At 44.7% G+C, this 27,677-nt stretch overlaps 1 protein-coding gene across 1 annotated transcript in view; it reads left to right on the top strand.

Moving 5' to 3' along the window:
- KIZ (kizuna centrosomal protein) overlaps positions 1-25,344 on the top strand; it is a 126,341-nt gene extending 100,997 nt beyond the window's left edge. The window contains exons 11-14 of the mRNA XM_040637899.1: positions 9,832-9,936; positions 12,678-12,774; positions 22,791-22,834; positions 25,195-25,344. Coding sequence (XP_040493833.1) covers positions 9,832-9,936; positions 12,678-12,774; positions 22,791-22,834; positions 25,195-25,298 — 350 coding nt within the window. The 3' untranslated portion in view covers positions 25,299-25,344. The remainder of the gene's footprint in view (positions 1-9,831; positions 9,937-12,677; positions 12,775-22,790; positions 22,835-25,194) is intronic.
- Positions 25,345-27,677: the final 2,333 nt, after the last annotated feature.

Genomic DNA, 27,677 nt, shown 5'->3' with positions numbered 1-27,677 from the left:
CACAGTATCCCGCACACAGTGGGCACTCATTTTGTCAAACGAATGAATAAAAATGAGAGTATTAAGGAGTTCCCTTAATGCTTGTTGATTCAGGCCAGAATACTATCTCTTTCAGTCATTCACTCCACCAGTACTTTTCCCACCCCACGTGCCCATCCTGGCAAAACTCATCTCCTTAAGCTCCATGTGAAAAGGCCTCTCAGCTTTTATCTCAAGAGGATTAAGCCTCTAAGAATGTCCATTCAGCCTCTCATTCTTTTGACACCAATTCTCTTGGTCAAGCTGTGTTGAAAGTGGTTGCCTGACTGTGCCATTTCTCACTGATATTCTTTGGGAGCTGAAATATTCAAGGTCATACTAAGGTACGTCCATTTAAAAGCTTTGTGGGAGGTCAGCATAGATTTGAAGGTTGCCACTTAGGGTTCTGGACAGTGCTTCCCCAAACACGATTACTTGAGTTTTTCATCACACTACAAAAGGGCTGAAAACCTACATCAGCCAGGTTGTCACTGGCGACTAGATTTATCCTGGGAGAAAAGACTGCAGTGACAACTTTTGGCGGCCAGAGAACAGTGGCACAACACCTCCACCACTAAGACTTTTCTAAGACCGTGTCTCATTTGTCCTGTCCCAGAAATGTGCAAGAATCATGTAAAGACATGTGACTTGCTGTACTTGGGACCGGGAACCCCCAACTCATGCAAAACCAAGGGAGCCGCCATGTACTGCTGGATTGTCCACTGCAGCCACACAGCCCCGTCTCTGTAGTGGGGGTCAGGCTGCTGGGGCTTCACCCATGGGGCCTACTGCCTACTGCTTGCTCCAGCGAAGCATTCCTCACTCATGGCATTGAGGGTGGTCATGGGGATTCAAAGTGGTCAGCAAAAATGAAAGGCATCTTTCTGAAGAGTGCTCTTGATCGGAGGTTCCTGTGTTTGAGGAAAACAACTCCTAGGTGCCTAGAGAAAGTCTCCTCAGTAGTTGTGCAGTAGTATCCTGTGCAGGCTTTTAAACATGTCCATGCCCCAGTCCACCCTTGACAGTCACAGCAGAACCTGTGGGGGTACGACCCAGGCATCAATCTTCTAGATACCCAGGTGACTCCCCAGGTTTGAGAACCGTGGAGCTCAAACCATGGAGTCTCACAGCTGAGCGAGCCCTTGTGGGTCATGTTGTGGAATACCCTCATTTTACACAAGAGACCCAAGTGAAGAGAAACGGAGAAAAGGGATTGGGCTGGATATTTCAGTAAAATTGGGGCTCAGGGAGTGTATTATTTCCCAGGGCTGCTATAACAAAGTACCACAAACCTAAACCAACAGAAATGTATTCTGTCACAGTTCTGGATGCTAGAAGTCTAGACTCAAAGTGTCAGCAGGGCTGTGCTCCTTCTGAAGGCTCGAGGGCAGAATCCCTCCGTGCCCGTCCCAGCTTCTCGTGGCTCCTGGCATGTGGCAGGACCACTCCAGTCTCTGTCCTGTGTTTACATTGCCTTCTTTCCTGTGTCTCTCTTTGCTCCTCTTCCTACCAGGATCCCGGTCATTGGATTTAAGGCCTACCATAAATCTAGGATGAATTCATCTTAAGGTCCATAACTAATGACATCTGCAAGGAACCTGTTTCCAAAGATCACATTCTGAGGTTCTGGGGGGACATAAACCTGGGGGTGGGGGGAGATACTTTGCAACCCACTACAGTGGATGAGGAAGGATTTCTACATATTTTACATTTCTAGCACCCAGGTGCTAGATATACAGTGATTATTCCTGGCCCTACCATAAATGATAATGATAATATTACTGTCTTTATTTCTGATTCTTCTACAAATAATTGCATGCAAAGCTGCTAAAAATCCTGTTCTGCATGCCAATAAAATACAGCTTCCTGATCAGATTATTCCGTCTTTGAAAAGTTGAAGCTTCCATGACTTTAAGAGTTGAACACTCACCTCCCAGGACTGAACAGCGTTAAGTGGCAGGCACTAAGACTATAAATTTACATGTGAGGTAATACCCCCAGAAGTGTTTCAGTTTGGTTTTGAAATGTTTGTTAAAGGGTGGTTACAAGCCTACCATTTATTTTCAGGTGTAATTGTTGAATTGCTCCATAGAAATTAAGAATGTGATATAAATACTTATTTTCTGAAGCAGTTCCAGGCAGCTCACCTGGATCAGGTGTTTCATCTCTTCTGTATGCATCGGTCCTCTCCTTGGCGATAGATTTATGGGCCCAGGATGACTGGTGGAATGGGGTTTATTGCAGAAAATCTGGACGTGAAAAGCGATTCTCATTACGGATCCAACCTGTGTGTCTCACCTTCACATACACTTAGGGCCTTTAATTTTAAAAATCCTAAATATAGATGAGTTTTCTGTATTTTCTGACCATGAAAGCATCCATATCCTAATATTCTCTCATTTTCATTTGAGCAGATTATTAGACAAATGATTTCTGAATTTTTAGCAATAATCTTTATCTTTAGAATTACTTTTAGAAATATATCCCACAATTTTTATTTTCTTTTGCAAAAACAACTGGGTTTGCCACAATCCGCCACACATCTAGGTTAGTGTCGGGGGGGGGGAAAGCGTGGGTGTAGACAGATGTGAAGGGTAACAGCACTGGGAAACTCAGCGGACAGAAAATACTTTTCAAATTTCATTTTAAAATTACTGCACACTTCATATAGGAATAGTAATTATCCTCCTGTACTCCAGGATACTCAGTTCTTTGTCAGTTCAAGGTCGTTTTTTCCTAGCTGGAGTGATAGTATTGTTTGCATCCCCCTTTGTTATTCCTTTTCCGGGCCCAGCTCTTCCCTTTTTTCATGAGGGATTTCTGCGAAAGCCCTGGGCCGCCTCTGCCTTGGAGACACCCCTTCGAGGCTGGTGAACCCCACGTTTATCTGGCCCTTGTAAGGGGTTGTTAAAAGCACTTGTTCATCAGATATTTTCTTTTTCTCTTTATTTGTAGATTTAGAAGTATTTTAGCAGGTGTACATTTGCATATAAAAGAGAACGAAAGATAAGAAGTTGAGGCTTTTTCTTTCGCCCCTTCTCACCAACATCATCTCTCTCCTACCTCCCTTTATTCAGCATGTTTTCTCTTTCTTTCCCTGGCTGTTCCATTTTCTAGACACAAAATGCATATCAAAAAGAAAAACACAGTCTCAGTGATCCCTCACCCACTTTGCAGGAAGACAGATGACTGAGTTCGGCCAGCTTATTTAACAAAGTAGGGAAAAATGTATTTATTTCGTTGTGTCACTGGTCTGGAATTAATAGCCAGGGATAGTTTTTTTATGCCCCCTTGCCTTGTTTTGTTTTAAACTCCACTATTTTCTACTTTTTAAACTAAAGCTCGACGCAGATTTGAGTATATAATGGATGCTTAATTGAGAGATCCCAAACAGAACGCTTGAGCACCTGTGTGTATTTGTTTCTGTATACACCAGAACATTCTGATCAAAAAGAGTTATATTCTTTAGAAATATTTGTTTTATTGAATTATTTGCACTACTCAATAATGTTCTGAGAGTCTGACAATACTAATAGAAGGAAGCATTTCCCTGGAGTTCAAGACACAGGATAGAAAGCGAAGCCTTAAGGGGCCACCCAGGCCTTCAGTATGCGGACTTCAGTTAACCTGCAGTTGGGAAAACGCAAGCCTTTCTTTTTTCTTTTTCTTTTTTTTTTTGTCTTAAGATTTTACCCTTCTATCTGAAAGAGAGAGAGAGCACATGAGCAGGGGAGAGGGGCAAAAGGAGAGGGCGAAGCAGACTCCCTGCTAAGCAGGGAGCCCGATGTGGGGCTCCATCTGAGGACCCTGAGAGCATGACCTGAGCTGAAGGCAGACACTCAACCGACTGAGCCACCCAGGCGCCCCTAAAGTCTTTTCCCTGGGAACCACATGAGCCTCGCCCCTACCTTGTTTATGCAGACTAACTTGAACTTCTAGATTTGTTACTCTTGCTCCTTTGTTCAATCATTCATTAAATAACTATGAATTTGGAGGGCAACACAGTGCAACTTTTAACAGCCTGATTCTTTTCTTTTCTCTCATTTTTTTAAAAGATTTTATTTATTTATTTGATGGAGAGAGAGACAGCCAGCGAGAGAGGGAACACAAGCAGGGGGAGTGGGAGAGGAAGAAGCAGGCTCCCAGTGGAGGAGCCTAATGCGGGGCTGGATCCCAGAACGCCGGGATCACGCCCTGAGCCAAAGGCAGACACCTAACGACTGAGCCACCCAGGTGCCCCTTAACAGCCTGATTCTTTACTGATTGATCCTTCCAGAAAAGCCTGGGCCTGAGTGGCCATAAACCTCGTGCCTATAGCTTTGCCATTTGGCTTTATAAAGTTGACATCCTAGTCTTCTAAGCCCTTCCAGGAGAATATCTGAAATATTGGAGCACCCCTAGCAAAAACTGTGCCCTTGTCTCCAAAGAGTGTGCAGCCTGGCCCTCTTGATACAGAGGGCTATTTAGAATTCACACAGCTGTTGCAGCCCCCCCTTGAAAATAATCAACTTTCAACTGAGAAGCTTTTCCCGACATCCAACTGTTATCCCTTGGCTTAAGTTTTTCTTAAGGGTTCTTGTGTTTATACAGTGAACACAGAAAAAATTGCTCACCACCTTCAAGTTTTGAGGTTGCAGGTATGTTCTGTTTGGCCTATTTTTTAAAAAAAGATAGAAGTCTGGAAAGAAGTCTGTCCCTTTTTCCCATCTGGCAGCAATTGGCTGTTAGCAGAGAACAGCTGTCTTCTCTGGATAAGGCATGGGCTCTCCAGCCTGCTACAGGGCTCCCCTTCCCACCGCCAGAGTCCCTTATGTGCGGTAACTGCTTGGCCCCAGAAAGCGTCTGCTTTTACAGTCCTGCCTGTCCAGTCTGTTTGCAGTTATCTGTGTACTTGAACCCTTCTTCCCCTGTTTCTGCACAAGCTATGTAGCCTTTAGCCTCCCCTGATTATTTTTTTTTTACCAAACCGTTTTTGGGTCAACTCCCAGTCCTTCGTATGTTGTTTATTGAGGCTCTACTGGCTAAAATAAGGGTGTGGACATTCCATGGGAGAGTGACTCCCAGCTCTGAGCACCTGACCCCCAACACAGACATCCTGGTGACCAACAGAACAGTCTGCTCCAACTCCTCCAGCTGTTTTGGTTTCTCTGGTCCTGTCTCAACTAGTGTTTATTCCTCCAAGTGAATGCATTTAATCCTTTTACCTTTTAAGCTTCACTTTGCCATTAAACAGTTGAAGGAATCATGCATGGGGATGGGGCAGGCGATGTGCCCAGCAATCCTCAGCTTGATTTTGCCAAAACCCTCTATCACTAGGTCAGGGCAGCTACAGATAAAATGTGTCTGGGTAGGCTTCAGCGACTTATTAGAGAAAGGCCACAGAAGTAAACCTAACCCTAGTGAGGATCCATGGTTGGGAAGGGGGTTGGGCTCTGGTTGAATGGAACAGGAGAGGGGAGCTATCTCTCAAAGCAGACTTGGAGCAGCCTTGCAGGGAAAGGCCACAGACCAGTTATAGAACCCAAGTCCCTTAAGAGGGAAAGGGAAGGTAGATCTTAAAAGTCCTCATCACAAGAAGAAAAAAAAATGTAACTATTAAGGTGATGGATGGTAACTAGACTTATTGTGGTGATCATTTCACAGTGCATACAAATACGGAGTCATTATGTGGTATACCTGAAACTAATATGATGGTGTATGTCAATTATACCTCAATTTGAAAAAAGACGAAGAAGGAAAGGAAAACAATACAAAGTATGTAGAGCAAGGAAATGACTGATCTTTCCAGAGTAGTAAAATGGTCCCTTGCTGCTAAGAGTGAACTCACTTCACATTTCTCCCTTGCTAGACTTAGACCAGTAACAATATCAGTACTGTTTAATATTTGGATGGAACATTTAATCCCCCCAAATCTGAAATTACCTTTCATCTACCAGCATGCCATTTTTCGCAAAAACCCTCTCCTGAAAATAAAAGGCACATGTCTTCCTGGTCTCTGAGAAGCAGGAGACCCAGCCCACTAGAGTGAAATGATTTACTTTAAGATAATAGAGGAGACGAACCCCAATTCCAGCCTCCAGCTGCCCAGAGCCTGTGTGTTTTGTTGCTGTTAAATGTCTGTCTTTGCTATCTCTTCCTTGACCAATTAAGTGTAATTGAATGAATGCAGAAATAGCACAGGGTCATTATGCTCTGGACTTAGATCCTAAAAGCTGGAAAGTTTTTATCAAATAAAAACAAAACAGTGCATTTTCACTTCCTTTACAGTGATGTTTTACCTACTTAGAATCCAGAGGCTTCGTCTTTGATGTTATTAATATCTCCCCTTTCCCCAAATAACCTTACAAGTCTGAAGTAATATGGACATTAGGATTAATTAGAGAGTATTATGATGCCATCCTATTGGAGCCACCCTAGGACAATGAGACTAATCTACAGCAAGAAACTCCTTCTGTCCCAGGCCAGCATGTGTACACACACACACACACACACACACACACACAGAGGACACACAACAGTACTTTCCCATTCTGCATGCACTGCATCTGGTGTTTTCTGTATTAAAATTTTTACAAATCTGGTTCCAATGTGCCAAACTGATTTCATAATCCAACAGTGTTTAAAAATGTTGCCTTGGAATTTATTATTTTCGGAGTTAAGAGTCCTTGATCTGTACATATTTTTTTTTTAAGATTTTATTTATTTATTTGACAGAGAGAGGCAGTGAGAGAGGGAACACGGGCAGGGGGAGTGGGAGAGGAAGAAGCAAGCTCCCAGCGGAGGAGCCTGTTGTGGGGCTCGATCCCAGGACTCTGGGATCACGCCCTGAGCCGAAGGCAGACACTTAACGACTGAGCCACCCAGGCGCCCCTGTACATATTTTAATTATACATCATTTAGCATTCTAAAATATGATGCTCATTTTCAATACTTATTTTTATCTTGATTGAGTCTCAGTAGGGCAAGAGAAGTTGTATTCTTATTCTTCACTGTGATGGTACTTTTAATCCAGTAATAAGGGGCTCATGGTTAAGTTCTTAAATGGAGCCAGCAAATGCAGGAATGCAGCCCTGGTGCTGACAGCAGGAATCCTTCTATTTTTGTGGCCACATTGAAGATACAGCCACGGATCCTGTTTTGTTATGTCTATGCTGTCAGTTTCATTCAGGTATCCTGGAGACTTGAGGTGATAGGGAAGGTTGTGTCACTTGGGTCCTTTACGTAGTTTTTATTCATGCTTGTTCCCAACAGTCTTCCCCCGTTAACTCAAGGCAGACATGATTAGAAGCCCTGCAGGGCCCCCTGTCCTGTGGACCTGGGCCAGGTCCGTGCTGCTGCTGATCCCTCTGGGGCACCTGGTTTTGCTCCGTCCCTACAATAAACCTAGTTCAATTTTCTCAGCTGCGGACCTCTGCGCACATCCTGTGGCTGCTGATCTTCCTGGCCCTCCTGCCCTCACCCAGCCCTTTCTCGATCCTCACTGCCCTCCAGAGCCAGGGGTGCCCTGGAGGGACCAGGAGACCAAGGAAATCAGTGCTGTCTCTTGGATTCGTTCCTCTAGTGGCTTCTGCAAGGCCCAGAGAAGAGAGAAACCATTTCACTAGGATGTGGAGCCTTACCCACAGCCCCACTCAAAATAATGGCTGGAATTTGGCCACTTCAGATTAACTCCTACAACTTGTCTTCAAGTCTTGAAACCTAGGTTCAACTAAATTGTTTTTTGTTTATTTGCAGAATTGTTTTTTGTTTGTTTTCAGAATCTCTAAAGAGTGACAGTTTTTAGACAAATAATTTGCATGCATTTGAAAAGTGTTAACATCATAGGAAGAATTTAAGACACTTCTCTCTGGGTGGTAGAATATTCTTTATTGGGGCACCTGGGTGGGTCATTCGGTTAAGCATCTGCCTTCCGCTTACATCATGACCCCAGAGTCCCAGGATCAAGCCCGACATTGGGCTCCCTGGTCAGCGGGGAGCCTGCTTCTCCCTCTGCCCCCCACCCCCTCACCCTGCTCTCTCATGCTCTCTGTCACTCTCTCTCAAATAAATAAATAACTTAAAAAAAAGAATACTCTGTATTTATGTCTTTTTTCCCACAACTAAAACAATTAATAATAATTTATCAGTATCATCATCTATCCAATCAGTATTCTAATGTTTTTTACGTATTTTTTTTCTTTAGTCAGTGCTGTGCCAACATGCTGCATTTGGTCTGGGTGACCAGATAAGTCACTATCCAAACAAGGAAACATTTGGTAAAAAAAGGGATTCTATTAATAGTTATACTGGGACAAGAGGCATAAACCTGAATCATCATGGACAAATGGGGATGTCTGGTCACTCTACTTTTTTTTTTAACTGTGATAAAAAATATATAAAGATTAAATTTACCATCTTAACCAAGTTAAGTGTACGGTTCAGTAGTGTTAAATACATTCACATTGTTGTGCAACAGCTCTCTGAAACTAAACTGCTATACCCACTAGACACTGATTTCCCCTTCCCCTTCACACCTGCCTTTAGTGACCACCTTTCCACTTTCTTGTTTTGTTTTTTTTTTAAGATTTTATTTATTTATTTGACAGAGAGACAGCCAGTGAGAGAGGGAGCACAAGCAGGGGGAGTGGGAGAGGAAGAAGCAGGCTCCCAGCAGAGGAGCCTGATGTGGGGCTCGATCCCAGAACGCCAGGATCACGCCCTGAGCCGAAGGCAGACACTCAACGACTGCGCCACCCAGGCGCCCCACCTTTCCACTTTCTGTTTCTATCATTTTGACTACTTTCAATACTTCATTTGAGCAGACTCATACAGTATTTGTCCTTTTGTGACTGCTTATTTCGCTTAGCATCATGCCCTCAAAGTTCATCTATGTTGTAGCCTGTGTCGGGATTTCCTTCTTTTTAAAGGCTGCTTAATATTCAGTTGTATGTCTATGCTGCACTCTATTTATCATCTATTGGTGGACATTTGGGTTCCTTCTGTCTCTTGGCTATTGTGCATAATGCTACAGTGAACATGGGTGAGCCAGTATCTCTTCAAGATCCTGCTCTCAATTCTTTTGGATATATACTCAGAAGTAGGATTGCTCGATCATGTGGCAGTTCTATTTGTAACTTGTTGAGGAACCTCTGTAGTGTTTTCCAGAGTGGCGGCCCCGTTCTACACTCCCGCCAGTAGTGCACAGGGTTCCAACTTTTCTGCATCCTTGTCAACGCTTGTTATTTTCTGTTCTTTTGATAGTAGCCATCCTGGTGGGTCAGATGTGATTATCTCATTGTGGTTTTCATTTCCATTTCCCTAATGATTATTGATTTTGATCATCTTTTCTTGTGTTTATTGGCTGTTTGTATGTCTTCTTTGGAGAAAGGTCTGTTCAAGTTATTTCCCCACGTTTTCACTGGGTCATTTGGTGGTGGTGGTGGTATCAACTTGTAGAAGTTCCTTATATATTCTGGATATTAACCGCTACTCAAATATGTTATTTTGATCATTTTCTCCCATTCTGTAGGTTGCCTTTTCACTCTGTTCATTTTTTTCTTTGAAATGCAATAGTTTGTAAGTTTGTTAGGGTCCCACTTGTCCATTTTTTGTTTTGTCAACTAGGTTTCTGGTGTCATCCAAGAAATCATTGCCAAGTCCAGTGTCCTGAAACTTTTTTGCTATGTTTTCTTCCAGGGATTTAATAGTCTTAGGTCTTGTGTTTAAGTCTGTAATCCATTTCGAATTGATTTTTGTGTGGTGTAAGGCAAGGGTCCAAATTCATTCTTTTGCATGTGGATATTCAGTTATCTATGCCTTTTTTTAAATCTGTAGAAACAAAAGCCTACCAGTTGCTGAAGCAGTCTACCCTTCAGGATAATATAAATCACACTGAAGACGGATTCCAAAAGGCGGATGTTTCTGTGTTACAACTGTCAGGTAAGCAGGGCATATTGAGCACTTAAAGCCAATGTCCAGGGGACCTAGGGGGGCAGCTGGTGCTGTGTTCAGGCAAGGGCGGTCATCCTTTGAAGGTTTCTGGAGATTGCTTTGTAACAAGCTGTCACCAGGTCAGAATAAACCAGTACTTTTTCAGTTCTTAATGAGCGACAGTTTGAAGTCTTCCCTCCTGGATATGTGGGAGCCCCAAGCATAGCAACGGCCCAAACAGACCCTCGGATTCTACCTGTTATGCCGTGATAGTAACTTGTCACCAAGTACCACTGGAAACACCCCAAATTCCTTCTCTTCTCTACATCTCCCAGTTCCTTAATTGCCAATGGGAGCATCATGCCGGGATACCTTCCCTCCCCAGAATGTTGGGGGACTTCGGGTTCTTTAAATGAAAATACTCTAAATCGCAGTAAAGCTAAATTTTAAGCTTAAATATAGATCCTTCAACCTAAGATTTTTGTTGGAACAGTAATTTTCTGTTTTCATACATTCTGTTATTGTATTTTTATTGTTTTCAGTGGCTTTTCTCTTATTACACCTTTTTTTGTGTGTGAGTCACCTCAGCTCCCTTTGTGAAAGTAAATGCATTAGAGTATGCTTTAATGACTTTCTTATTTTTACATAAACCACCATGTCATAATTTCACCTACCGGAATAAGTGGTTATTTTTTTTTTTAATCATGTAATTCCCAGTCCATATCCAGATTTCCCAGTCATCTCATGAGACAGCCCTTTTTTTTTGAGGGACATACTTACGGTGCATCAGACTTCGCTGTCTTTGGAGAGCTATTTCCTAGACAATATTAGTGTTAGAATCAGTTGCTACAAAGTTCAGTTATTTTGGTTGTTTTGAGGATTCAGTGAGTCACTGCAGGTTAAATGTCCAGCACAGCATCTGTTAGAGAAAAGTCCTCAGAGAGCGGTGGTGGTGGTGATGATCTCATCTCTGCAAACATGAGACCTTGCAACTGTTGCTGTAGAAAGCAGGGCCTCTGCCTCTGCAGGTCTTCAGCACTTTGAAAAGATACAGCACTTGTGAGCCCTCAACTGGGCGTTTCATCGCCTTCTTCACATTTGAGTCACAGAATTAGAGTCCAGAGGATCTTAGGAAGTATTTCTGTAACCCCTCATTTTACAAATGGGGCTCCAAGAGAGTGAGGCCTCTCTCAGAGCAGTAGAGTCCATCAGTAGACACACACGTTTGGAAGGTGACTCCACAAGTCTGTTCGTGGTAAGTATATTTGCAATAGTTCATTGGACAGGTTCAAAGGATAAGTAAATTCGACATAAGTTATAGTCCCTTGGATGTATTATCAAACGGGTTGGTACTGTTAATATAGTAATAATTATATATTCGTTGATTAATTAACCTATTCATAAGTGAAGTGATAGGTTGTATCATCAGGAACCCCTGCATTCATTTTCCTGGCACTATCCTCAAAATGACACTGTGCTTTGCAAGATTCCAGATTTCCTAGCACTGGGATCACAGAAGCGCTTCTCATGGTCCTGGCTATCGTTGTAGGTAGATGCTGCTTCTGGTATTTATTTTACCTTTGGTGACGATTACTTTTTCATGTTCACACCCACTCTGATCCCAGGGACTTCGCTGAGCTCCAAAGAAAAGCAGAAAGTGAGCTGGGAGGGCAGAGTGAAATGGAAGCTATGCACCAGTGTTAGACCTCACAGGCTTGTTACAGGTAGTGGGAGGGGTGTGCGCCCTGAACTCGGGAGCCACCCCTACATCTAACTGTGGAAGAAGTGCAGATTTCAGTCACTTTTTGTGTCAGATATCTTAGGCTGTGTCTCTGGACCTGTCACTAAGGCAAGCCACTTAAACCTTATGCCTTCGTTTTCATGTCTGAAAAGATTTTGTCTTGTTAAGCATGTGGGGACTCTCTTCGGGCGCACATGGACACCTTGTTAAGAGCATCACTTGGCTGTGGAGGTTCTGTGAGGCAAGCCGGTTACAGGTCAGAAACTTGTCCAGTGCCTTTCTCGGCCATGCCTGTGCACTCTCCATCTGCAACACCAATGACCCCCGGTTCGGAATCAGACTGGTAGCCAACACATCCAAGGGTGCCCAGGAGGTGGAGGTCAGGCCTGCCCTGTGGGGGGAGGTCTGGTTCCCCCTCCAGGGAAGAGGTGGATTGTGCATCTTCCCCATCAATATTTTCAGGCTGGTTAAAGAGTAGCCTTGATGACTTTCAGTGAAGGTTCATTCTCCTCTACAAGATGGAAAAAAGGGGATTCGGCAGAGGGGTAACTGTCACCCTGGGGTGTCAGTGATTTCTGAGACCTGGTTCCCAGCACCGTCATCTCGGTGATCTCTCACTGCTGGTGTCCACGTGTTACAGCAAGGTGTATTATCAGTGCTTAGTGCCAGGGGAGAGATCCATGCGTGTACACGTGTATCTTGGTCATTTAAAATAGAGTTCTTTGAGAGATTTTTACTTTTTGTGGCTTCTGTGTGTCCCAGGAACACACCTCCCCACCCCACCACACACACACACACACACACACAAACACACACACACTTCCTTTCAGTATTCTGCCAACATGTTGTTTCTTGCCTCAGAAGCTGCCTTGCCTTCTGTGGCTTGAACAGCATCTTTCCCCGTGGACTTTTGTTTCACCAAAGTTATTGTGCGGCTGCTGCTCCATTCAGTGCGTTTCTTCACTGCATGGCAGCCAGCACTCACTCTCCACGTTTGTGCTTATCACAGGTTTGAACATTGGCAGCGGGACATTCCAGACAAAGACAACTAACAAAATCGCTTCGGAGGCTAGTTTTTCATCGACCGAAGGAAGTCCTTTGTCAAGGTAAAGTCGTGAAAGCCTTTCTGAACAGCAGCAACAAGATGAGAAATGTCACTCTGTAATGAATGAAACTCTGGCTGCATATTATTTTGTTGTGTGACTCAAGGGAAGTTTACGGTTTGGGTTTTTGTTGATCTGAAATAACAGTTGAAACTTCAGTCTACCTTTGAAAATATTTGCACCAGAGCCAAGCATTGTTTTGCAGCTGTTGTTTCGTTGGTTTAAGACTCAATTGACACCTCAGTGAACCACAAATTAGCGTCTACAGCTGCTCGCAGTAGGGCTGCTTAGAGACCACACAATGGAGGGTGTCGGGAAAGGGCAGAGAGAAAACATCGGGCCTTAAAAGAAATAAAGTGGCCTGTTTCTTCTTCCTGAGGCGGCTGACATATATACTGGCAATTGCTAGGGATTTGTTTTCGTATTCCTCTTTTTCACCAGGCCTTTGCGCTGGGTTACCCTTTCCTTTCCTGCGACTTCCCTGCTTATTGTCCATAAAAAACAAAATTTATCCTTTCACATCTGTGGAAACTGTAGCGCTTCTCATCAGTTTTCCAGGCAACAGTAAGTGAGTTGGTGAGTTGTGTGCTGGATTTGTCGTCGACATGAAATACTGACCATGCAGTGGTGTTGGGTCAGGAAGAATTTATCAATGGGAATAGAAGCAGTTGTCTGAGGAGATACCTACCATTTTGGCCTCGAGCTGCATGTTGCTTAAAACCGCACAAATTTCCTTTTGTGATAACAGTTCTCATTAAAGCAATGTCCTTTAGATGATTTTGTTACATTTGAATTAACTTCTTACCCTGATGAAATTTTAAAACAGAAACTTTACATTTCTAATGTCACATATAGTATCCCATAAGATAAAGTGATTTGACCTAGAAATCTAGTATTTTTAAAATGCAAAAAAAAAAAAATTCCTGCTTTCACTTATATTTTGAAAAACATCGTAATATTTTTAGGACTTGGAATATCTCAAAATGAGACTGATTTTCTAAAATTAGATTGTTGCATTTAGAAACCTGACAAGTTCAATTTTAGAAAATCACTCACGTAGTTCTCAGAAATTAGCATCTGTAATACCTGGGTTTTCATCCTTGTTTTTGAAGGAAGTGGGAGGAAATGAATCATGGGACAGGAAGAGTACTAAAGGGTTATATTTTTTGGATTATACTGTAAATTCAAGTTCTGGGTCTTTTTCTAAAGGAAATGGTAAATGTAGTGAGTTCTACAGGTAGTTTCAGGGCTTCCTGTTACGTTTGGCTCAATAATACATGCTGTAGTTGTTAAGGATTGTTAGAAGTGCTCTTTTCCATTATGTCTTAGGGGCACGAAAAAGCTCAATTCTTCTTTAACTTGTCTTTATAGGTATACACACTTGAGGCAGTTTTAAAATACATTCAAAAAAGCAGCTGGGCCCCAAGAACATTTCCTCAGTCTTGTGTCTGTATTTCACTAAAGTAAATTCACACTTTCTTCCCCCACTATTCTGAGGCAGGGACCTATCATTCCTGCATGAAATTAATTTTCTAAATAAATTACAAGTCGTCTCATCACCCCCCTTTAAGAAGGAAAGAAAAAAAAAAAAAGTCTTCAAGGAACCTTTGGTTCTAGACCCTTGATAATAACCCAGTGATAAAAAGGCCCGGGTGTTGATTGTGTGGGTTAGGCATGCTGTTTGTCGCAGTATGGTTCCTGTGCTGGGTTTGGTATTGTTAGTGCAGCACCCTGGGCTTTGGAGAGCTCTAGGTTTGCTGTTTGTGCCTGGATTCACTGAAATTTCTTAGAGGCTTACATTTAAGGATCCCACTTACTGCAGTCACTCCTCGTGCTTTATTGCTTTTACAAGTGGTCTCGAAACCCAGTACTTGAGAATAAACATAACAGTGCAGTGCTGCTGTAGCACTTTTAAAAATTCTTCTTTGCTCTATTTTGTCAGTGAGCTGATGAGCAACCTCAAAAAAAAAAAAAAAAAGACCCTGCTGGACCTTAAAAAAAAAAAAAAATGGCTTCCTCTGATGTCCTAGAGACAATAATTATGATGTGCTAGTTAAGCCCAAACTACAGCTGAGGGATTTTACTTTAAAGCAGCGGCTTGGGTGCAAAAATGCATTTATAGCTCTTTGTCTGCACCTCATTATGTGTGGGCCTGATTCATTAAGTAATTGGTTTGCAGTTGTTTACATGAGTATTAAGGCCTTCTTTTCAGCCGCCTTTGAGAGATACATTGTGCAAATGTTGCCTGTGATGAATGCAGAATGAGGGCCAGAGGGTCCGTCCTATTGGCTAAACAGTGCACTCTGTTGAAAAGCCAGAGAAAGGGATTGGGTGCTGCTTTGCATAGCAATGACTTTCTTAATAAGCGTTACAGATTAATACACACAAGCTATAAAAGATGCAAAGAGATACTCTTAGCACATTTATACATGCTCATTTCATTGTGATGGTGGTGGGATCCGGGTGCTTTCATATTCCGTTTTTCAGAGCAGCAGCTTCAGTGCATGAGCCGTAATAGAATCCGATGTTTATTGTATTATAAATCACGGGCAAGTAGGCAGATCGGCAACAGTTTATTATTAAAGATTCTTTCAGTGTAAATCTTTTTCTACCATTGTATTTGCTTCAGCAAAATCATTTTGTGGTTGAGTGGGGATGAAAGGCATAATGTACGAAGGAGTGAGTCCTAATAGGAAGCCGTTCTCCGAGTAAAGACCACTTGTTCCCTTTTGTTCAGGGGTGCATGCCAGAGCTTCCTCTCCTCTGCAAACATTGTCTCGCTTTACCTTCCCCAGGAAGCGGTTTTCACGCTCCGGGATCCATTTATTCAATGGAGAGTATATTCTAACAGCCTGCCGTGTAACTTCAGTTTACCGGCTGGATCGAGATAACATTTTATGGAAAGAAAAGGATATGTGCTTGCCACATAATTGCCTGGGGGAAAGGTAGCAGAAGTCACCCAGCTGCGGCACCCTGGCAGGGCCGCTGTGGGTGGCATTCTGTGCCCACCCTGCAGCCACAGGCATGGCCAGTGGAGGGCGCCAGGCTGCACCTGATGCTCTGGTGGGGACCGTGGTATCTCTCTTCTTGCCTGGTCACTATGCCATTTTCCCTTGGCATAATAGAAGGATCACAAGGAATCGGTACCGGTGAAATAAAAATGCAGTTTTCCTGGAAGTCCTTTAGGTTCTCTTACTAAAGCCCCTGTTCTCCATCTCTGGCTTAACAAATCTGCATTCTCCTTAAATTCTACTGAATAAGCAGCTGCCTAAATATCCTACATGTTTCTCCTCGCAAACCCACATACTTTATTTTTTCCACACAGAGCACGGAAGAACAGTCACTTGCTTGACTAGCTTAAGGGAAGGAGTTAACAAGTTGACCCCAGGCAGCTAAAAAAAAATGGCGTCTGCTGCGGATGCCCTGGCTAACCATCAGGGGGCGCTCGGACTTTGTCAAATTAAAACTGTTGGCCTCGGGTCTGCTCTTAAAACTTAAAATTACTATTTACAGAGATTTATTGGCATACTCATGGGGGTTTTTTCTTTCTGAATTATTTTATGCCTTCTATTTTTCAGAAATATATGTCTCTTAGGAAAATTCTAGCTGAAGATGCTTTTTGAAACATTTTAATACTGATTCTAGCTAACAGTCAAATCATTAAAAATTAGAATTCAGAGTCTAGAGATCACGTCTTCTCATTAGTTAGTTATTTTCAGTCTTAGGGTAAGAGCCTAGAACTGGAAGGGCACTTCCCACTAGGAGCCCTTCCTCATTGTCCCCAACACCATAGACCCTGCCCTTGGCGGGATCCTAGTCTCATTGGCAGACTCCACGGACATGACCTCCAAGTCACAATAACTTGGGTAGTTTGTTAACAGGCCGGGACACTTTTTTCCTTTAAAACAATATTGACCATGAGGTTGAGAGTCTTTTTGTTACTAATATTAGGGCATCCCCCAGGTCTGTTTTCCAGATTCCTCCTCCCACAGGGCCAAGAATTGAGTGTCTGACACCCTAGCCTGACGGTTTGCTGCTGAACCGTCAAGGGTTCCCGTTGTCCACACCTGCACTCAAGCAGCGCGTGTCCTTTCATCTGCAGTGCCCCCCAGCCTGCTCCCCCACGTCCCTGTGCCCACTGGACAGCCTCACATCATGCCCTCATACAACCTGCTGGGTCATGTACCCCGGCTTCTAGTCCTGCCCTTCTGCGGGAATGCTTCTGCCCCACTCTTTCACCTGGCCGATGCCTATTAGACTGTCAAGGATTAAAACTACTAACCTTCTAAATGTTTCCTACGCAGAGGATCTGGTCATACAAGATGCCTGTCCTGTGGCCAATGGCTATTTCTAACATCATCTGTAGCATAGGGGTGGTAGCCATTTGCAGGTACCTTGTCCCCAGGGTGAGCCCCTCACTGGGGCTTGAGGGACTTTTCTCGGTCACCAGTGCTCAGTAACCATTGGACTTGCTGAGTGAGTGAACATCTGTATATAGCTCCACCGTTCAGTCAGGCATTTGTCTTAGATGCCCTCGCCTCTGGGCAGCATCATGTACGCTAGCCCCAGGGAATCATGCATTCCACAGATATCTCTGCAGGAGCGTGTAGAAGAGGGAAAGCCATGTGCATGTGCACATTTCCCAAGGGAGACTCTTGCAGTCAGTTTTGACTTCATGCTCTCTGCTCACACACTCTGCATTTGGCTTCCAGGAAGCACACTGGGTGTGCACACTTAGAGTGCCTTCCTGGGGTCCTTACCTGACTGCCATCCTGTCCGTTGGGGAAAAGATGTCTGGCTCCTGGCCCTGAATTTGACAAGGGCTCGTGGGCTCTTGGTACATGTTGGGGGCCTGGATGTTGTCCCCTAATTTCACTGCTGTCAATTCTCAGCCCACCCGCAGTTGCCTTTTTTGGCTTGTGTCACAGTTCTTATTTTGGTGACTGTCTCCCCACTGAAGCATGAGAGGCCCAGGCAGAGGTGAAATGTGTCTTGTTTGTTGCTGCAGCCCCAGCACAGAGCTGATGTGTAGTGTCAACTGTATGGGATTTATGAGAGAGTGAATAAGTGAGTGAGCAAACGAATGAACAACCCATAGGGGTTGAGATGCTTTGCCCACCTGTGTGTGCCAGGCATGGCAGAGGGAGTTTCCCTGTCTCTCCCCCGTCCCCAGGCCTCCCGCCCATCAGGCTCCTCGAAGAGGAGAGTTCGTGCATCTCAGGCCTGTTTCCTTTCAGTCTGTCCCCAGACTTTCCCTTTCCTTGGCCACTGTGCCAGAGGACCTGTCATCTCTGCTTAGACCCTGTGACTACACAAGCACAAGCCCCTGTTCACCCATAAGCTGCGACCATGTGACAGGCCCGCTCCCCGAGGTCTGCCATATGTGGGCTTTTGAGCACGATTGTCTCGAAGCTGACCAGGACACTGCAAGGAAGGTCTTACTACCCCCATTTTGCAGAAGAAAATGTATGCTCAGAGAGACAGGGGACTTGCCCAGGGCCACACAGAGAGCAGAATTGAGCACTGGGGGTAGAGGCTGTCTGGCGCCAGAGTTGACAGTGTCTCCCATCAGCAGTCCTGCACTGGTCAGCTGTCCCAACTTAGGCTCTCCCCACCCTGCTGTGTGACCACTTCTCACCAGTGTCTGTGGGGATAGGTGTTTGCAACGTGTGCCTTTGGGAAGTATGAGTGTGCCGGGAGGAGCTCTGTCCCACTTCTGCCCCTGCATCTGCTGGCTCTGTGTGTCTTGGGACGACACATCCCTCACTCAGCCTCCCTGGGCCCCACCACCCAGACAGTGAAAGCGCTGGATTGATAATGCATAAATGCTCTGCTATAATTTAATAATAGATTTCTTAGAAACTCATTGGTTTTCCACGTCTCATTTTTGTCTCTACTTGCTGGTTCCACAAAGCAAAACTTCATGTTTAGAACAGGCCTTGCCATCTAGCTGTGTTGATGTTGACTGTGTTGACTAAGTAACTATTTCTAACTACGTTGGCCTTTTGCTTCTATAAAATGAACAGTTGACACACGTAATTTCAACTATTTCTTTCATATTCTGTGTCATGATTGCATATGTAGTGCCAGGTGCTGCTCTTAGAATAAAACCTGTTAAGACCCTGGCCAACCTTAACTTCTTAAGTTTAGCAAGGATGAGCACAAAAGTGACTTTGATTAGAGTTGTCCTAATCTGGTTTATCAACGGCAGGGGAATTTATAAACAATTACTGAAATGCATCACAAAATAAGACGGCTTGATGGATAGACAGAGGAAGCTATGTGATAAAGCCAATATGGCAGAAGGTTAACAATCAAGCATCCCCTTCATGGGTACATGGTCTTCACTATATAGCTAAGGGGAGAAATAGCCAAACCTACTGGGAAATTCTGCAGAATTTAGAAGTAAAGTCTAAAATCTAAAGTCAAGTTCCAGGGAAAAAAGTCAAGTCTGCTATCTTGAATTCCAAGAGTTACACATGAAAGACCATGCAGAGGAAAGGCAGGCCCTTTGGTGGGCTGCAAGTATGGCATGTGTCACCCATGCCACAGGCTTGATGCACTGTGGCCCTAGGGCCAAGTACTGGCCTGGCCACTGCCTGGTTCTCCACTCCAGCAAGCTGAGTGGTTTTTACATTTGTAAATGCTTGTGGGGAATCCAAAGAAGAATAATGTTGCGTGAAAGTCCTAAGAAATTCAAATTGTAGTGCCTGTCAGTGAGGTTGAATGGTAATACAGCCACGTCTACCGATTCGCACACTGACCATGGCTGTTGTCATGCTACAACCAGAGAAGTGAGCAGTTGTGACTGAGACCATATGGCCCACAACACCCAAGCCATTTGCTCTCTGGCTCTTCACAGCCAACCTTTGCCAACCTGGGCTTGGTAAGATGGAAATATTATTTGCATGCTCTCAGGGAAGATGAAGCAGTCAGATTCCAAGCACATATGATGGACTGTGGTGACCCTATCTCATGGCCTGTAAGACTAACTCTTCCATTTCTTACATTTTCCAAAGTGAAAATGATTTTTTCTCTTATTTGCTATAGTAGCTAAACGAGTTGGCCATATCCAGTATTCCAGGGAAAGTTCTCCCAGCATGCCCACTGGCCTCATCTGAGCTTCACACATTAGGTGCGACTCTGAAAGAACTGTTGACCTGAAGAATTGTATGTGTGATTCAAATCAACTTTGGAATGGGCGTGCAGAGATGGTTTCCCACAGGGAAAAATAATTGCCCCAAAGATGTGGGGATGGACTAGGAAACACCTGGAAGCATGATCTGCCTTTCTCAGTGGGTGAACTACACACATTTAGTTCTGCAACGTATTTCTTGCACGTTTCCGGTAAGGAATTTGAGCAACCTGATTCTGAAGTCCCCTAAGTAGAAACCTGCAAATCAAATACTGTGTCAGCAAATATCAGTCAAGTGTCTTTAAGCAGGGCCCTGCTCTTGGTAACATTCCTCTTTTCATTCCATACATAATCCCCGAGCACCCACTAAGTGCAAAGCAGTGGGTTACCCACAAGAGCCGAAACAGGTAGGGTCTCTGCCCTCACGGAGCTCACAGTCGGGAGGGGAGTGGTCACACATGCATTAGTTACACAGATACGTGTGAGATGGCAGCATGGATGAGGACTCAGTGGTGGCGGTGCGGGAGGCGAGGGATGGGGAGGCTGCAGCAGACGAGCCCAAACAAGTCTGGATCAGCCTTGGAGGTGCTGTTCAGGATTTAGGGCTTTTGTCAAAAAACAATGGGAAGGCATCGAGGGGCCTTAGGGAGGAAGTAGAGTGATCAGGTTTGTGTTTTGACATGTTCACTCTTGCTCCTGAGTGGAAAATGGGCTGTAGGGGACACAGTGTTTGTGGCATCACCAGTTAGGGGCTGTTACAAAGTCCAAGCAAGAGATGCTGATGTAGTTGGCTGGGTAACAGCAGTGCAGAGGGAAGAGCAAGGACTTCAGGAAGTACTGGGAGACACATTGGCGGGACCTAGGGGCTGATTGGATGCAAGAGGGCACAGGAGTGGAAAGGGTTGGGGAGGGAACAGAAGGTCCAGGTGCCATTGGCTGAGACAGGAGGGGCCTGGCCTGGCAGGGGAAGGGAACCACACTGGGGAGATCGTGAATTTGGTCACGGATGGGCATGTTGACCACAGAGCACTTTGGAAGCAGCCAAGTAGAGTTAGCACATGAGCACCGGGCCACGTTTCTGGAGCTCAGAAAAGTGGCGGGGGCCGTTGGGATCTGGCCTGAGCTCACCAGCCATTATGCCCTTGCTCTTGCCAAGGGATCCCTGCTACCAAATCCCACCTCTTCCTCCTCCTCCATCCTGGCCTGTGAGGTCTGCTCCAGCTTTCAAAGCAGAATCCAGGAGGTGCCCTGCCTTCTCAGGGGTCCTACAGCCACCCATCCCTCACCCTGTGCTCCCAGTTCTCCCAGCCTTTGGCGATCTCGCCCTCTACCCCTGCAGCTCTCATTATTTGGACTACAGCTGGAAAATTAGCCTCTCTGTACCCCACCAGCATTGTCACAATCCACCTCTGCCCCTGACATCTGGACCAGTGTCCTCATGGAATGGGAAGTAGGTAAACAGTAGACAAACTACCCAGTAGTTGCATTTAGTGTGTGGGGGGGCGCTAATATTTCATGTCAGATGGACCCATGTGGGCGGTGGCCACCTTCCCTGCTGCCTCCATGACTGCTGTTGAGCACCAGGCCCTCTCAGATGGCCGTGGGGCTGCCCCCTCTGCCTGGGGAAATAGCTGCAGGCTGCTAGGTGGTCCCATGGCAGAGCATGAAACAGGCACCAAGTTTAACGGAAGCTTGACAGATACTGAGGCTAGAAAAATGATGCCTGAGTGGAGCTTATTTTACAGAAAACAAACAAACAAACCCATACCTTATGGCAGCTATGGCAAACGGCAGATTTTTAAGCCATAGGTTAGCCATAGGGAGGGAGAAGCTGAGTTCACAGGGTTTCCTATGTCAAAAGGACCACGGCCCCGGCCAGGAGCAGGCACCGGGCACATTGGGTCTGTCTTTCCTTCATTCTACTTGTTTAAAAGACTGGACAGAATCCATTTTAATGAAATAATCTGTAAATCTGAAAGCCAGCAAATACCTTGGCAGGAGCACGTTGCCAGGTATTAGATACTGGAGACACTAGTGTTTTGTGCATGGGATACCCAGAAGCCTGCACAGCAGTGTCCAGGACACTTCGGATTTTCTCTACCATGCCTTAGGATATTTACTTAAGCATGCTGAGAGTTTATTCTGAACTCCCTTGTCAAGGATCGCCATCACTGACTTGACGGAGATGAGTCTTAACTTCCTCACCAGCTTCTCCTTGTGTTCCATCCTGGCTTCTCTACTTGAAGTATTTTACTTTTAACTTGTCTCAAAGTGCCAAAGCTTTGCATGTTCGTGTTTTTGAGAGGGCTGTCGACAGGAAGTCAGTGCTCTGCCTCACTGACTGCGTGCTCCTTGTCCAGCGCTGCAAGCGGCGTCCGGAGGGAGCAGTCTGACCTGGTCTCTGCAGAGCCAGCATGGAACACACCCAGGGACCCTGTGATGCTGTCACAGTAGGGACCTACGCACCACGGCATCAGCAAATACCTCTGGCCGCTGCAGTCCTGACATTTTCTTCTTGCTCTTAAGACTTGGGGAGTAGGAGAGGGCGCCTGGGTGGCTCAGTCAGTTAAGTGGCTGCCATGGGCTCAGATCATGATACCAGTATCCTGGGTTTGAGCCCCACGTCAGGCTCCTTGCTCGGTGGGGAGCCTGCTTCTCCCTCTGCCTGCCACTTCCCCTGCTCATGCTCTGTCTCTCTCTATATTTATCTCTCTGTCTCAAATGAATAATAAAATCTTAAAAAAAAAAAAGACTTGGGGAGCATGCATAAAATGCCTGGCCTTTCAGCGCATCACACGTGCTTCTTCACTGATGTGCTCATTGTAAAAATACCAGTCTGATTGTCATATTTTTTCAGGACTTAGGCTATGTCTTTATTTTTCAGACATGAAAATGAAAAGAAACTAACTACCAATTTAGAGTCTAAAGGTAAGAGAATTCATTTTGTGTTTTAACCGAGAGTTGTTGGGAACCTTTTATTTGTTTTCTGCACCCTCACGTAAAGACTGTGAAGGTGCCTGTGATCACAGGGGGTCCTTGCAGCTTCCCCTGGGGTGGTGTAGTCTCTGAGGGGATCAGAGGGCTGCTTGAGGCCCCTTTCTTTAGTGACAGGCTGGGACCCAAAAACACACGGGGGTACCGTGGGGCACCGTGGCTTAGCATTCTAATTTGCAAGTATGAATTTGCAGGGTATCCTGGCCTCCATATCCAACTGATTGCCAGCAGTGGTATATTCTACTTATGGAATGGTTTTTGCCTCTGTCCCCGACCTCACAGCTAATGCCCCACAAGTACTCACTGCTCATGACATGACGGGGCTCCTTAACTGGTTTCCTCACATCCAGCCCCTCCCCAAGTCCTGATTGCCCTCCACCTGGCCACCAGCATCTAAAACTTCGTTGAACCTTCTACCTTTCTGGTGAAAAATTACTAATGCCCCTCACTAGGTGCTGGATAGAGTCTGTAACTCTCTCCCTTTGTGGTCCGGCCCTTCCCTACTTTCCAGCTCAGTTCCTTCCAAGGTCTTGTCCTCTTTGGGTCAAGTTACAACCAGCTTTTTCCAAATATAGGCATACCTTGGAGGTATTGCAGATTAAGTTCCAGACCACTGCAATAAAGCCATGATTGTAATAAAGCCAAGTAAATTTTTTGCTCTCCCAGTGCCTATAAAAGTTGTGTTTACACTATACTGCGGTCTCTTAAGTGTGCAACAGCATTATGTCTTTAAAAAATGTTAGTTAACATTAATTAATTTAAAATACTTTAAGAATAATTAAGTAAACACTTTATTGCTACAAGATGCTGTCATCTGAGCTTTCAGCAAGTCATAATCACTGATCACAGGTCACTGTATGAAATATAATAGTAATGGAAAAGTTTGGAATAATGAGAGAATTACCAAAATGTGACAGAGAGACATAAGGTGAACAAATGCTGTTGGAAAAATGGCGCCAATAGACTGGCCTGATGTAGGGTTGCCACAGACCTTCCATTTGTAAAAAACACAATCTCTGCGAATCACCGGAAAATGAGATGTACCTGGACACCACACTTGTACCTCTGTGCCTTTGCTCATGCTGTACCTTCCCTTTTCCTGGGAGCTCCTATTCAGCTTTGAACCCCCAGCTCACAGGGAGGCTGTCCGCCACCTTGCATGCCAACGCTGCGGCACGTCCCCTGCAGAGCTTGGGCTCACTCTATTCCTGTAGGCCTAGACCCCCTTCCCAGTGGGCTGTGATTGACAGCATGGCTGTGAGTCCAACAACCCGGGTGGGACTGGTAGCTTGAGCACCCACTGATGTTGTGATTGGGGCCAGTCTCAGCCTGTTTTCTCAGTAGATGGAGGCATTCCCAGGTTGGTACAAGAATGAAATGGGGCTGGATATAAGAAATCATCACAGAATGGCAGGCAGTGAGTGCCACGGAGATATCATGGAGATGGTCAGTGTAGTGGACTGGGTCCCCCCACATCCTGTCCAGCCACCTTGGAGATCATTGGGCGTGCCTGTGTCCTTCGGCGGTGGGCAGCTGCGCATCTGCTGAGGGCTTTGTCTGGCGACCGGAGCATGCCCAGCCCCCACAGGGCCTCCCAGAGTGCCAGGGAGTGGAGGCCCTGCTTGAGAATAACCCTCAACCAATGAAAAATGGAAGTTGATCAGTAAATAACCCCACCTCCTTACTCTTTGTTGGGACAGTTTCAGGAGAGTTCTGAGTTTTTCAGAGGGTGCCCTACAGGACTGAGCCCCCTTGGGCACTGCCCACCTCCTCATTAACACACCCTCTGTTGGGTTCCTCTCTTCTGCGTCACTCTTCCAGCCCCTCCCGTCGTTCCCAGGATCACCTCCCAAGTAAACTGTGCACCCACGGCCTGGTCTCAGCACACACCTCACCGCTCTTCCTCCACCACGCCTTCCCTTCTCCCCTCTGCCCTTGTGGAGACCAGAGGGGATCGAAGTGCAGGAGCAGCTGAGCTGAGGTGGTCCCAGGCCTGATGAAACACCCAGCTAACCCTGCTTCCATGGTAATCCTGATCTTAAAGCCCCATCCTGCAGTAAGGAGCTGGGCACAAAAAGGGAAGGAAAGATTCTGCAGTGTTTTTCTTGGAACATACTGAAATGTGTGACTCTGTGCAGTACTGACACAGATTCCAGAGGCATCTGTGAGGCTCACCCCTTGGTGTCCCTGGTAGGCCTTTTGCAGGCCAGCAGTCCGATTAACCTGTCCGGCTGATGAAGGCCAGCTGATCAGAGTGGAGAGATGTTAAATAGCTGTCTGGTTTTCTCTTCCAGCCTTCTGGGGTGAGTCTGATGACAGTAACTCAGAAATTGAAGCTGCTTTACGTCCTAGAAACCATAACACATCTGCCGATGATTTTGATGATTTTTATGACTAATAAGCAGTAACAACTGTTGGAAATAAAGTCATTAAACAAACTAAAACCCTGTGTCCGTATGTGATATCCTAAATAAACATGTCTTTTCAAGCTTTCTAATTGTTTGACGGGAAAACTTGGGACCGCATTGCTATTGGAGCAAAATTTTGTGGCATAAACATAAACTAGCATATTCATTTGAAGTGCTATCAAAAAGCAAAGTGATGAGTGCAATGCCCATCAAAATTCAAGTTGGTTTTTTTGTAGAAATTGACAAGGTGATCCTAAAATTCATATGGAAATCCAAGTGAACTAGAATAGCTCAGTCTTAAAAAAGAACACCAGAGTTGGAATACTCACACTTTCCAATTTTGAAACTTACTTAAAAACTGTAGTAATTGAAGACAGTGTGGGACTGGCATAGATACATAGATCAATGAAATATCAATTTATATATAATCTAGAATTGATAATCCAGAAATAAATTCTCACATATATGGTCACTTAATTTTTGACAAAGGCACCAAAATTCAATGGGAAAAGAATGATCTTTTCCACAAAGGGTGCTGGGACAACTGGAGAGCCACCTGCAAAAGAAGGAAGTTCGCACTGTGTACAAATTAACTCAAAATGGATCAAGGACCCAAATGTAAGAGCTAAACTATAAAACTCTTAGAAGAAAACATAGGTGTAAATCTTTGTGACCTTGCATTAGGCAATGGTTTTTTTGTTATGATACCAAAAGCCCTTAACAGAGAAAATCAGATATATTGGACCTCACCAAAATTAAAACTTTTTTGCTGCAAAGGATACCATCAGGAAAGCAAAAAGAATGGGAGAAGTATTTTCAAATCATATATCTACAAAGAGACATGTATCCAGAATATATAAAGTATTTTTATAACTCAATAATAAAAAGACAACTAACCCAGTTTAAAAAGGAGCAAAGGATCTGAATCGACATTGCTCCAAAGAAAATATACAAATGACCAATAAGCACGTGAAAAGATGCTTGACATCATTAGTCATCAGGGAAATGCAAGTCAGAATCACAAGGTATCCTCATTCCCATGTGATGGCCAGAATCAAAAAGACAGGTCATACAGGTGTTGGTGAGCATATGGAGAAAACTTTTCCCTCCCACACTGCTGGTGGGGATGTGAGACAGTGCAACAACTTCGGAAAACACTGGCGATTCCGCAAAAGGACCAAAAGGTGGGAGGCAGTTATTGGGGAAATCCCCCTGTTACCCCAACCCTTGTGAAGCCCAGCAGGATATCTGGACAGCAGGCACAGCATCTGGAACAGTTCTCTGGGTGTTTACATAGATCCCATCTGGAAAATAATAGATGAAATAAGTAGGCTTCCTCCAATCCTCTGACCCAGAAAGTGGAGCGTAATTCTTCCGTCACCCGCCGCCTGTAGCATGGGCTGGACTTGGTAACTCACTTCCACTAGATATGGCTGGTACCACCTTAACCAAGTCACCATGGTTTAATATCGCCAGTGAGAGGTCATGTGCTTGTCATGCCCCCACTATGCCACGGCGAGAAGGACACTTTGTGTGGTGTTCTCTCCAAAAACTCATAACCAGAGTCTAATCATTGGAAAAAAAAAAAAAGACAATCTCCAATTGAGGGACATTTCAGCGAAATACCTGGCCCATTCTCAGGACTGTCAAGGTCATGAAAATCGAGGAAAGACGGTGTCACAAACCAGAGGAGACATGATAACTAAATGCAATGTGGGATCCCAGGTTGGATCTTCAAACAAACAAAAAAGGCATTAATGGAAAATTTAGGGAAACCCAAAGGAAGTTTGGAGTTTAGCTGACAGTAATGTACTAGTGTGGGTTTCTTAGTTTGTACAAATGAACCATGGTAACGTAAGATCACGGGGGTGTAACATTAGAAGCCAGGTAGTGCAAGAACTCTGTATTATCTTTGCAACTTTTCTATAAATCTAAAGTTACTCTACACACAAAAATCCAGCAATAAACATTGACAAGTGGGTGATACTCTTCCAGACTGTCTTTGTGTATAAACGTTTGCTTTTTAAATCATCTTAAACATTCCTATTTTTAATTCTAAATCTTATCAGAAAATAAAACAGCCCTTCAGCCAGGACACTAACTAGGTATGTGTCAGCAGTGCTGACAGAATGCACAGGGTCCTACATCTGAACACCTTTACTGGAGATCACATATCGTGTGTACTGATGATGATACAGGAGAAAGCCTCGGTTTGGTCCGCCATTTCGCTAACACTTATTCTGAATAGTGGTAGAGTGGGCCTGGGGCCCGACACCTTTTGCAGGCAAATTTTCCAGCTAAATTTAATATTCTTTTTTTGGTTAGTTTCTATTTATATCAAGTGACCCTGATTGAAAATGAATAGAAAT

The sequence above is a fragment of the Ursus maritimus genome, unplaced genomic scaffold (genome assembly GCF_017311325.1).
Source record: "Ursus maritimus isolate PB19 unplaced genomic scaffold, ASM1731132v1 scaffold_22, whole genome shotgun sequence".
In the NCBI taxonomy this organism is placed as follows: domain Eukaryota; kingdom Metazoa; phylum Chordata; class Mammalia; order Carnivora; family Ursidae; genus Ursus; species Ursus maritimus.
This window is presented reverse-complemented; position numbering and strand designations above follow the sequence as displayed.